The 11,906-nt window shown below is 43.2% G+C and overlaps 1 protein-coding gene across 4 annotated transcripts in view; it reads left to right on the plus strand.

Moving 5' to 3' along the window:
• Nucleotides 1-11,906, plus strand: part of SYCP3 (synaptonemal complex protein 3) — a 20,303-nt gene continuing 8,397 nt past the window's right edge. Inside the window, exons 1-6 of one of the 4 annotated variants that reach the window (XM_075939188.1) lie at nucleotides 1-105; nucleotides 2,989-3,186; nucleotides 5,995-6,073; nucleotides 7,241-7,275; nucleotides 9,936-10,053; nucleotides 11,767-11,866. In XM_075939188.1, coding sequence (XP_075795303.1) covers nucleotides 3,009-3,186; nucleotides 5,995-6,073; nucleotides 7,241-7,275; nucleotides 9,936-10,053; nucleotides 11,767-11,866 — 510 coding nt within the window. In that variant the 5' untranslated portion in view covers nucleotides 1-105; nucleotides 2,989-3,008. Of the gene's footprint in view, nucleotides 106-175; nucleotides 195-2,988; nucleotides 3,187-5,994; nucleotides 6,074-7,240; nucleotides 7,276-9,935; nucleotides 10,054-11,766; nucleotides 11,867-11,906 lie in introns of those variants that run through there. The other 3 variants (XM_075939167.1, XM_075939182.1, XM_075939172.1) reach the window with 3 other exon arrangements.

An 11,906-nucleotide genomic window follows, 5' to 3' on the forward strand; every position in this document is an offset into this window, starting at 1 on the left:
GAGTCAAGGGGTGGGGGAGAAGCACCAGGATGGGCTTCTCTGGGGCGGGGAGTAACTGGAGACGGGAGATAAACGACGTGGGGTGAAGCGCCCCAGCGCCTGGAGGTAAGCGGGGGGGTTGGGGGGGCTGGTTTTGCTGGGGGCTGCCGCTGTTGGCTTGTACCTACTCTCACTGCTATAGGCTCATCGCTCAGGTGCGTGAAGGGGGAGGGGCTCGGTGTTGTTCATTTGGGAAGCGCGCGCGCGCGTGTGTGTGTGTGGGGGGGATCGGAGGCGGGAAATCCACAAACGTTGCCCTCCTGCGGGGTCTCCTCGGGCCGCTCTCTGGGGGGGGGGGGACTCGGCTGCGCGCGCTCTCGGCAGGGCCCGGGCGTTGGGCGTTGGGTGCTGCTTTGGGACTGCGAGGCGCGGGGCCGGAGCGCGCGTTCTCGCGGCTACAGGCCCCGCTGCGGCAGCGCCACGACCGCCGCGCGCTGGGCGCCCTGTGAGGGGAGGGGGCGGAAATCGCACGCCGCCCTGCGCCGGACATTAGCAAGAGCGAGCTGCGTGTGGGGGCGGGGGTGCAGAACGATCTGCGAGAAAAAAGTTCTAACGTCACCCTCCCTTGGATCAGTGAGTGTGTCACGCGCGGGGGGGCCGTGGAGGGGACCTGGGTTGCATTAAGCTCGGGGTTAGCTAGTTCTCTGTGGCCAAGGTGCAAACTTAGAGTCCAGGCAAAGTCCAGAGAAAATAAGTCAATAAAAAGATTGTTTTTAAAATGTCCATTCACATGCAGCTGGCAGGGTCCAGTTTTGGCCGGCTGCCTAGCCACTGACTCACTGCTTTCGTGGGAGGCAGGGAGAAGTTCAGCACAAAGTACTACATAGGCACCCTGACTGACGAACCCCCCCCCACACACACACACACACAATTCCCCCCCACACACACACAATTCCCCCCCACACACACACACAATTCCCCCCCCCACACACACACACACACACAATTCCCAAAGTTAGCCTGTGAAAGCTGACCAGGTTTTTGGCACCACACCTGCACAACTTGGAGCCTATGTCACCATGAGCACCTGAAAGCCAGACGACAGGATTTCTAGATTTGTCCGAAAGTTTTCGGGGTTTCTTTCAGGGGATAGGCTTATCAACTCCAAAAGATTTCCCTCGAGTCTCCAGGAATTAAAATTAAAATTATGTCGTGATGAAACCTCCATGTATACAGTCAACCAAAACTGGCAATCTCATGTTAGGAAGTTTTTTTAAAAAATCATACATTAATGTATTTTTTAAAAAACAAAACATTATATAGAAATTAGGGATGTGAAAGTGTAATGGTGTAAATGGTTAATCAGTGACCCTGGGATCATTGGTTAACGTTCACAGTTACACACAGGCTCTGAGTACACATGAAGATGCAGAGGCAGCATCTTGGGTCGGACTGCCTCCCTGTGTGTTAACTGCTGAATTTTTCAGCAGTTAAATGGTTACTTAATTACATGTTAACATCCCTAATTAGAACTTGATTCATAAGCATACAAAGTTTGATCTTCAAACTGAAGTTTCCTATAGCAGTATAATTTGGCCATGTTGCACATACTGTCCATTTATTTTATGGTACAAATTTTTCAATTGAAAGTATAACAAGATATAAAAGGAACTGAAAAAATAGAAGTATAAGGTTCTGTATTTGTAAAATTTTCTGTGAAAACCTAAACTTTTGACTGTTCAATCTTCGTATGCATGAACATATGATTTTTTACTTTTATTTCCCTTTATTTAAAAAGGGTAATTTTCAAATTTAATATATGCATTTTATTAGTATTTACATGCCTACTTCTTGCAAGACCTGTTAAGTGTTGACCTTAACAGAGAAGCATTTGAGGAATAGACCTCCTTTGAAGCCATTGGGAATTGTATCAGAACCTTGAGGTGAACTAATCCTTAATGAGAATTCAGAGAGGGTTGGAGTGAAGGGAATAGTGGTTTGTTAATTTAGTTATATGGCAGTTGATTTACAGTTTTCTTGTTCGTGGAGTCTTGAAATATGCAGTGGTGTGGTAGTTTGGGGTGGGTGGATAGAATCATCTTTTTAAAATTGGTCTGTACATGAGCATAACAGTGTATGTCAGTTTGTTTATTCAATACTTTGAGATAGAGGGTATTGTGTAAATATAATTTATAGATACTGTATCTTTTACTTAAGATCTCATTTAGATTGTCATTGCTCTAGGCTGATGTATTTTCTTCTCAGAGGAAAAAAGTTTTGTTATCAAAATTATCTGTTGATAATTTTCCAACTCACATTTAGCAACTCACTGACTTGGTTACACTTTTCCTTCTGTAGTCACATTTGGGAAAAGGGCTACTCTAAGACTACTTTTTATTTTCCCTGTTTCATCTTTCTTCACCTCAAGTAGCTTGACTTCATTTTGAAGGAATTTTTAAAATTATAAATCACTATAACACATTCACAGAAGTACACCAAAGGGACACTTGAAAATCACTTCTGTTGGCTAGAATACCTCCACAGCCAAATTCTGCTGATGTAATTTAGTACTTTAGTCAGCCATGCACTCAAACACATTTTACATATGTGTAATTTTCTTGAACAGGGAGCATTGATCAAAGTATTTGATGTCATTTTAGCATACACATACTTTTAACAATATTTAACTTTTCTTCAAAATATGTCATTTTAAACATTTATTTTAACTATTGTACAAAGGAGTACATAACTCTAATGCCTTAAGTAATTAAATTAATGCCATATATTTACAGGAGCACTATCAATATTTAAAAAATACGATTGTATTCCTTTATGCAAACTACTGGAAACTGAGTCTACAAAGCATAGCTACAAATTAAAGTAATTCAGAAAATGAAAATACATAGGCTTGAGGTTTTATATTCCATATTTTCAGGAGGAATCACTGGAATTTTACTCTTTAAAAATCATGGGAGGAGGTGGTTAACAAATACAGTATGTTTGTTACAGTAGAGAAAAAGCCTCTGATTATGGCACCACCTGGAAGAAAGCATGCAGGGAAAGCTGGCAAATCAGTACAGGAAGATCAAGCCATAAGTGCCTATGACTTTCAGGAAGAGGAAAAGAAAAACTTGAGTGGATCAGAGGAAGATATTAGGGAAGGTGCAGTATGTCCACTGAAAGAATTTTCATCAAGTTTTATGAAGTGTGCGTCTCTATATATGTTTAAAGTTACTGAAAGATTAGTACAGGCAGTCCCCGGGTTACGTACAAGATAGGGACTGTAGGTTTGTTCTTAAGTTGAATTTGTATGTAAGTCGGAACTGGTACATATTGTAGGGGAAACTCTAGCCAAACATTTCTCCAGAGCTCAGTTTTATTCTCCCACACCTCACTTCCTCAGTCCTTTATTCTCAAGCTGAGGTGTCTGCTGAGAAAAGGCGCTCCGCATCTCCCTGGTCTGCTGGGGGGGGGAGGGGCGCTAGCTTCGCGTCTCCCTGGCCTGCTGGGGGGAAGCAGCTAGTGCGGGGTTGCCTCACCCCGTTTGTAAGTAGGGATCCAATGTAAGTCGGATCCATGTAACCCAGGGACTGCCTGTAATACTGTTCATTGTGGACATTGCTGATGCTGAATAAAAACAAGGTTGATACAGTCTTTTAACAGGCGTGACCTGGGTTTTCCCTTTTTTTCCCCACAATTAAATAATTTATAGTATTAGTTTGAGATAGTAAAATCTGAAGATTTTGGGCTGCGGTCTCATATTTGAGATGTTAGGTTGTGTTTTTCTTCCTGACCAGTAATGGAAATCCTGTGTACAGGCAGTCCCCGAGTTACGCGGATCCGACTTATGTCGGATCTGCAGTTACGAAAAGGGTTTGCTCCCCATCTCCCTGGTCTGCTGGTCTCCAGCAGACCAGGGAGACAGGGAGCAAAGCCTCTGAGGACGCCGGCAGCGGGACAGCCGCAGCGCGTCTGGGCTGTCCTGCTGCCAGCGTGCTCAGTGGCTTTGCTCCCCGTCTCCCTGGTCTGCTGGTCTCCAGCAGACCAGGGAGACGGGGAGCAAAGCCACGGAGGACCCGGGCGGCAGGACCGTGGTGCGTCTCGGTCCACCGCCCACGTCTCCCTGGTCTGCTGGGTGGGGGGGGCACGCAGCTAGTACGCCCTCCCCCCCCCCCCCAGCAGACCAGGCTTTTCTCCGGATGCCTGTGGCAGAGCAGCTGGGGTGCTGCCGGTTGGTCCCGCAGCGCCGCTCTGGGCGCTACTGGACCAACCCAGCAGCACCCCAGCTGCTCTGCCCCAGGCGTCCTGATTCAGCCACTGCTGGTCAGTTTCAGCAGCGGCTGAATCAGGACGCCTGGGGCAGAGCTGCTGGGTTGGTCCAGTAGCGCCGAGGAGCCGCGCTACTGGAGCAACCCAGCAGCACCCCAGCTGCTCTGCCCCAGGCATCCCCAAGTCAGAGGCTGGTGAAACTGACCAGCGTTGACTACAGGAAGCCCGAGGCAGAGTTGCTCTGCTCTGGGCTTCCTGGAATCAGCCTCTGATCAGTTTCAGCAGCAGCTGACTTGCGGACACCTGGGTTTCTTAAGTTGAATCTGTATGTAAGTCAGAACTGGCATCCAGATTCAGCCGCGGTTGAAACTGATCAGTTTCAGCAGCGGCTGACGCCAGTTCCGACTTACATACAGATTCAACTTAAGAACAAACCTACAGTCCCTATCTTGTACGTAACCCGGGGACTGCCTGTATTTGGAATCCTTTTTAAAGAAGGGATGGTTATTTAGCTTTAATTCTTGATAAGGATCTAATTTCACAGTATTACCATTTACTCACCTCTTTTCCCCTCAGAATTTAGATTTCCAGTTTAAGGTGATTAGCTATTTTTGAAAAGTAACAGAGAGGTAGCCATGTTAGTCTGATCTGAAGAAGTGGGTCTGCCCCCACAAAAGCTAATCACCAAAGAAACCATCTTGTTAGTCTTTAAAGTGCTACATGACTGCTTTGTTTGGTTATTTTTAAGGTTTAGATTGTTTCCGCTTTTGAGATGATTGTCATGAATTTTAGCAAATGTTCTCTTTGTAAGCCAGAGATGGGCAATAATTTTTAAAAGAGGGCCTTTTCAGAAATTTCTCAAGTGGCCCTGAGCCATCCCGGAAGGGGTGGGACCTTGGGCCAGGAGACTTCTTGTACACAGATTGACCCCCACACTGATTGACCTGGGGTGGGGGAGCACAAGAAGTCTTCCCCTTCCCTCCCCTGCCCTACCCCCCAGGAGAGAAATGCCAGCTCTTGCTATTTTAAAACACCTGGCAGTTCCCTCGAGGAGCCTAGCAGGAGGAGAACTTGCATGCTCACCCTGCTCCTAGGCCAATCAGTGCTTCTGGGCGGGGGAGCACATGAAGTCTCCTCGCCCCTACAAGAGCACACAGCAGCTGGTGTGTCTCTCTAGTTGCTGTGCGCCCCTGGCAGGGTAGGGACAGGATGTGAGAGACTTAGTGCACTCCTTGCCCCCAGACTCTGTTTTAAAACAGCCGGTGTGTGTCTCTAGTGTGTGCTCTTGCGGGGGCGAGGAGACTTTGTGTGCTCCCCCATCCCCAGTGTCTGATTGGCCTGGGGATGTGGGAGCCACAGGACAGCCGCAGGCCCAATCCACCGGCTTGGCAGTCTGGATCTGGCCCGCGGAGGTCCCTTTACCCACCCCTATTGTAAGCTGTTATTGCTTGAGCATTCAGGAAGTGATTTAGCAGTTACAGGGGAACCAAGGCAGAAACAGTTCAACTCTAACATGAGGGAGGGGTTTGTGGCCAGATTCCAGTGCATCAGATAGCCAAGAGCTAGAGGAGTTCCAACATGGTTCATTCTAGAGAGCTAAAACCCAAGACTGGAAATCCTTCATGATGCAAATCTTGTAAGAAAGCAGAATTATGCATAAGTAAGTAATTACCCCTTTAAGTAAAATAATTTCCAGCAAAATGTTTTGTAAGTGTAAATTGTTTTGTTTGTTTTTAATATATAAAGGTGACACTCCAGTAATTGATAAACATGGGAAAAAAAGACCTTCAGTGACTCCTCATCCTGTAGTTGAAGAAGATGTGGGGTAATTTGCTTAAAAATCTTTTTATTAAGAAAAAAATCCATATACATATTAATCACTGAAATTTAATGTCCCTATTTTTTCCTAGTAGATTCTATTCAGATTTTTTTAAAGTAAAATCTATTAGTAATATATTGGTAAAGTAGTCCTGACTACAGTTATGTATAAGAAAAGGACAACTTCTATATGTTTTATATTAAAATATCCAAAAGTTGGCATGTGATCATCGGCTAAAAAAACTTATTAATATTTGTTTTGTGACTTCTCAAAATCCTTGTTTACTCCCAAAGGTAGTTTGAGTTCCATCCTAAACAGTTATATCATTTTGCTCAATTTCTTCACCACTTCTTATTTTTCTTGAGAATGACAGTCATGCTTCAAAAATTAAATGTGTCCATTATTACCTGAAAAGATATAAGTAAAGTCAGCCTTTTGAGGCTTATGTTTGAAAATATACAGAGTTGGAGTAAGTCTTAGTGATAGTAGATTCCAGTCTGTGAAGATTGGGGGATTGAGATAGAAACCGTTTCTTCTATAGCACAAAGAAAACGGTACTTTACAGATAAGATGCCGTAAAAAAGAGATATGTTTCTTTCCTGTTGCCCAGAATGCTGTACCCTTATTTAATCTCTCTGCTATTTCCTCACTGACACACATACTGGTTTAATCTTATTTCCTTAAAAGTGATATACAAATCCATTTCAATCTACTTATTGCACCTTATCTTGTATCAACACCCCTGCAGTGATGCCAACCACGTTGTTGCAGTTCTCTTTTCCCATGCCTCTCATCATCCTCAGATGTAGAATTCTCCCAATGTCGATTTACCGGTTTATCCTCTTTTCCTCCTTCCCCCTTACAGATTGAATACTCCCTTGCTGTCCTCAGGAAGTTAGTTAATAAAAATCATGCAAGTCTATGTCTGGATTTTCTGATGCATCCCATGTCATGTGCATGTGTATTTATTTTAGTTTGTAAGTTCCTCAGCACAAGGATTGCTGTAATTTTCTGTCTTGTACAACAGTGATAATTTTGTCAACTGTAACAAATAATATAAAAGTTATATATTTAAACTATATAGTTAAACTTTAAGGTATATACACTGCTTTTAATTTCATTGTAATTTATACAAAAATAGTCACATCAAGTAATTTAAACAATATTTTGTAGGGGCGAAGTACAAACTATGTTGGAACGATTTGGAGGTAAGTATATTTTAAAATATTATTCATGCAGTATTGAATTAAGAAATATTAATGTTTAAGTAACCACATCGGAAGTATAGAGTCTAACTTGTTTTTATAATAACAACTTTATTAAAATGATAAAAAGTTTGATGTGAGAGAGAGTAAAATGATCACTCTTTGTAGCATTGGATTACCGCCACATTCCAGAAGGTGAAAACTGACATATATAAATGGAACAATACAAGTGCTAAAACAGTGGTCTCCAACCTTTTTACACCAAAGATTACTTTTTAAATCTCAGAACAGGCGAAGATCTACCGCTCCGCCCCTTCTTTGAAGCTCCGCCCCTTTCTTGAAGCCCCGCCCTCTCTATTCTCCTCCTGTCCATCACTTGCTATCCCCAGCCCTTACTTACACACTCTGATAAACACTTTATTTTTAAATTATGCGATATATAAAATTAAAATCACGTGTTTATAGTTATGAAATAAATGGTCTGTTTTTTATTAATGCTATTTATATCTAAAATGAAGCATTTATAATTATACATTTTGTGGGGACAGAGTTCTGCGGCTGGGGGCAGGGGAGAGGGAACAGGGTGCTGGGAGGGCAGAGGACAGGGTTCTGCAGAGGGGACAGAGTGCCAGTGGGGACGGGAATGGGGACAGGGGAGTGGGGACAGAGTTTGGGGAGTGGGGACGGAATTCTATTGCTGGGGATAGGGGAGTGGAGTCTGGGAAGTGGGGGCAGGGTGCCAGTGGCAGCAAAGTCCCCTGCATCTGCCTCCTCCCAGGATTCTCTCACCCCCTGCCCCCCAAGGGAAGCCAGCACATGCCTCCTCGGCCCCTCCCTCAGGAAACCCTGAGGCTAACCCCCGCGGGCACCTGCCCCGGGTCCAAGCCCCCCTTCCACGGCGCGGCCAACCCCCGCGGGCACCTGCCCCAGGGCCAGCCCCCCTCCCATGGCGCGGCCAACCCCCGCGGGCACCTGCTCCAGGGCCAAACCCTCCTCCCGCAGTGCAGCGTGGCCAACTCCCGCGGGCACCTGCCCCGGGGCCAAACCCCCCTCCCGCGGCACGGCGTGGCCCAGCCAACTCCCTCCCCTCCCGCAGCGCGGCCAAACCCCGGGGCTGACTCCCTCTCCCTCGGCGCAGGGAAACCCCTGCGCTCAACTCACCCCTCCAGCGCCGGCAGTGCAGGGAAGCCCCCGCACTCCTCCTCTAGGGCCAACGCCCACTCCCCCAGCACGCAACAGAGCTGTGGGAGGGGGAGCAGCCCGCGCACTTCCGGAACCCCCGGAAGTGACGCGGGCTTCAGAGAGGACTTCCGTCCACCCCGTGGGAAGCCGGCACTACACTAGAGGTAGGTAGTGGGGCTTCTCGGGGGTGGGGGGAAAATGAGGGGCGGGGTTTCCCGAACACCTCGCGATTGACCAGTCGATCGCGATCCACGGGTTGGTGACCATGGTGCTAAAATGTATACATAGTGAAGATACAAGTATTTGTATAGACTAATTATTAAAGAAGAGAGAATACAAGGATACATGAGTGGATACCCATCACAGTCTAAAGCAGAAAGGAAGATTTTTAAGAAAAAATTTGGCAAAAAATTATGCAGCTTTGGGGGGGAGGAGAGGGGAAGGGGAGAAAATTTCAGAGTGGAAGAGCAGTATAAGGGAAAAACCTATTCCTCTCATCTTTCTTTTTTTCGTCACAGTTAAGGAGCAAATTAATACATGGTATACCATAGGGCCAAAAAGCAGTGGGAAAAGAAGACAGGAAAGACAAGATTACTTATCTACTCAACAATTGGTTGAGTAATAATTTGATATCAAAAATAAATATCTTACAGAATAAATATCTTTTGTATGCGAGCCTCAAAGTGGAAGGGGATCTTATAGACCTCCCTTGTCTGTGAATTAACTATTGAAAAGTGACTAAGATTTCTTATTTTGGAAGTAAATATAAGAAAGCACTGCTAGTCAGAGCAATCTACACAGGAAGATGACATCAGTCTTTGAATGATTAAATAGGAAGTTAATGTAGTCTAATGTTGACTAAAGACAGGCAAAACAATGAGATATGGAGATATCAGAAAGTGTGTTGAGCGAAAGATAATGCCATCTGCACAGGAATAATAGTTAAGAATGGAGCTAGCAATGAGACATCAGTCTGAGCTAAAATAGATGGACAAAAAAAAAATCATCTGATATAACCTTGAAGTAATTTATGGCAGAAGGAACAAAGTGCTTATTACAGGCTTGAAGCTGGGGTATACCTATAATTTGTACAGTTATGTTTACTCAAACTATCCTTTTTAAGGCCATTTAGTGTGATTGAAGATGGCACATGGTTTACCTCTTATATTCATTTAACAGTTTTTGACACTGTTGGTAGGCTCACATTTTCACTTATCTTATTGCTACTTAAATCCAAGTAACTTTAACAAGTATTTTTCCAAAACAATGTTAGCAAGTACTTTTTCAATAAATAATATTGTAAGTGTTAGAAGCCCATATAATCCAATCAATTTTTCAATTACAAAACTTTGTGAGCTTTAATAAAGCATGAGTTATATTAAAAATAGCAATAGCAAAATATTTTTAAATTTCTAATAAAATGCATAGCACGTCTGTTGCAATACATAATACCATTCTGATTATTATTTGTTCAAATACAGCTGACATTAACAAGGCTCTCTTAGCTAAGAGGAAAAGATTAGAAATGTATACTAAGGCTTCTCTTAAAACCAGTAACCAGAAAATTGAACATGTTTGGAAAACACAGCAAGAACAGAGGTAAGAGTTACACTTATTGCTGGAAAAATTTATTTAATTTGTTTTTCTGGATCACAGAATCTGTTGTCATAGCATCAGGGAATTGTGTCCTATCTACTTGGCCTCAAGAGATATCCTGCTGAAACTTCTGGTTAGATACGTCTACTTTGTTTAAATCAGCCGCAATAGAGTAACACATCTCATTCATTTTATGAAAGAGAAATGTGAATTGAAACTGTCTAAGCAAACAGATCATTTTTTATTTTTGGTCAAAATTTTGTTCTACATTAAAAGTGAAAAAATTTTAGTAGACATTTTTATTACGTTTTTATTGTTTGGTTTTTTAAAAAGTTAAATGCTTTGTAAAAACTTAAAAGTATTATAAGTTTTATGTATTAAAAACTAAGCTTGGGTAATCTTGAGTATTAGATTTTTTAAACTATCTATTCATTATTTTTCTTTGCCCCTCAGTCAGGTTTAATTACTCACAAATACAAGCCTTAAAGGCAAATAGTACTAGTAAAATATTTAAAATTCAGGCACATATAAAATATGTATCATATACAGAATATTTAACAATATGATACAAATATTTTATTGATACTCATTTGGAAGAACTAACATAACTCACTCATGAGGCTGGTTTGCACTGTCACTTAAGTTGATGTAACTTCTTGTTACTCGGGTGAGAAAAAGACACTTAAGTTACTGTCAGTTACATCATAAGTGCTGTCCATATCATGCTTTGTTGGCAGGAGACAACTTTCCTAGTGCCCATCCTCTATTTCTCCTTGTTTGGGGGAGGTCTCTGGGAGTCATGCCTCTTTAAGAGCAGGTTAGATAGACATCTATCAGAGAGGTCTAGATGGTACTGGGTCCTGCCATGAGGGCAGGGCACTGGACTCAACCTCTCGAGATCTCTTCCAGTTCTAGTGTTCTGTGATTCCAGCAATAGATTGGGGGGGGGAGGGGGCGGAGGAGAGGGACAGAAAGGCCCCAGTTTTTGTGGGGGCAGGGAAGGAGACACAAAAGTCATGGTAATTGTAACATACACAAGAATGCATTGAAAATACACGGCAAGCAGTCAAACCTCAGGCTATCCCCCCCCCCCCCACCCGCTTGTATTGACTTTGCACCTTTGGCACTTGCCACTGCACCAAGCAACCGCCCTCATTTTTTTCATAAACATCCCTCAAAAATCTGGAACAAGTTGGATATCTCTGATAGTGTTTCCTCTGATTTGGATATTGATCTGCAAATTGTATTTAAGTGGTCTTTGCTCATACATTCTTTTAAATGACATTAGTTTACCCATAAACAAATGTCTATGTTCATTTTTCAAATTGATTACAAACTTTTTGTAGGGCCATATTTCACTATTTTAATAAGCAACGGTTGCTTAGTTCTTTTGTGCCATTCCCTACATATTGACAGAGGAAGTATGCAAGCCCCATACCTTCAAGAAAATAGAACTTTCTCTGCTTTCCTTCCCACTTCCAAGCTTTCCGCTAAAGGAAATCCACATTTGAGCAGTTCTTCTAGTACTATGTAAAAAGTATTATTTCTAAAAAAAACCGTTTTAAAAGTTCATTTCTTCTGGCATTAGTGGCTCTACAATTGTAATGACCAGGCCAACTGAGACATGTTTCTTCACCTATAAAATGGGAATAATCACATATAGCACTTTTCATAAGTGGACAATAAAAGCTAAATGGCACTGTGATGTATTTATAGGCAGAAGCTCAACCATGAGTATTCCCAGCAGTTCCTGACTTTATTTCAACAATGGGATATTGATGTGCAGAAAGCAGAGGAACAGGAAGAAAAACTAGCGGTGTGTTTCCATCCTGACAACTGATAAGTTGGTTTTATAT

Source organism: Pelodiscus sinensis, chromosome 1 (genome assembly GCF_049634645.1).
Source record: "Pelodiscus sinensis isolate JC-2024 chromosome 1, ASM4963464v1, whole genome shotgun sequence".
Taxonomy (NCBI): Eukaryota; Metazoa; Chordata; order Testudines; family Trionychidae; genus Pelodiscus; species Pelodiscus sinensis.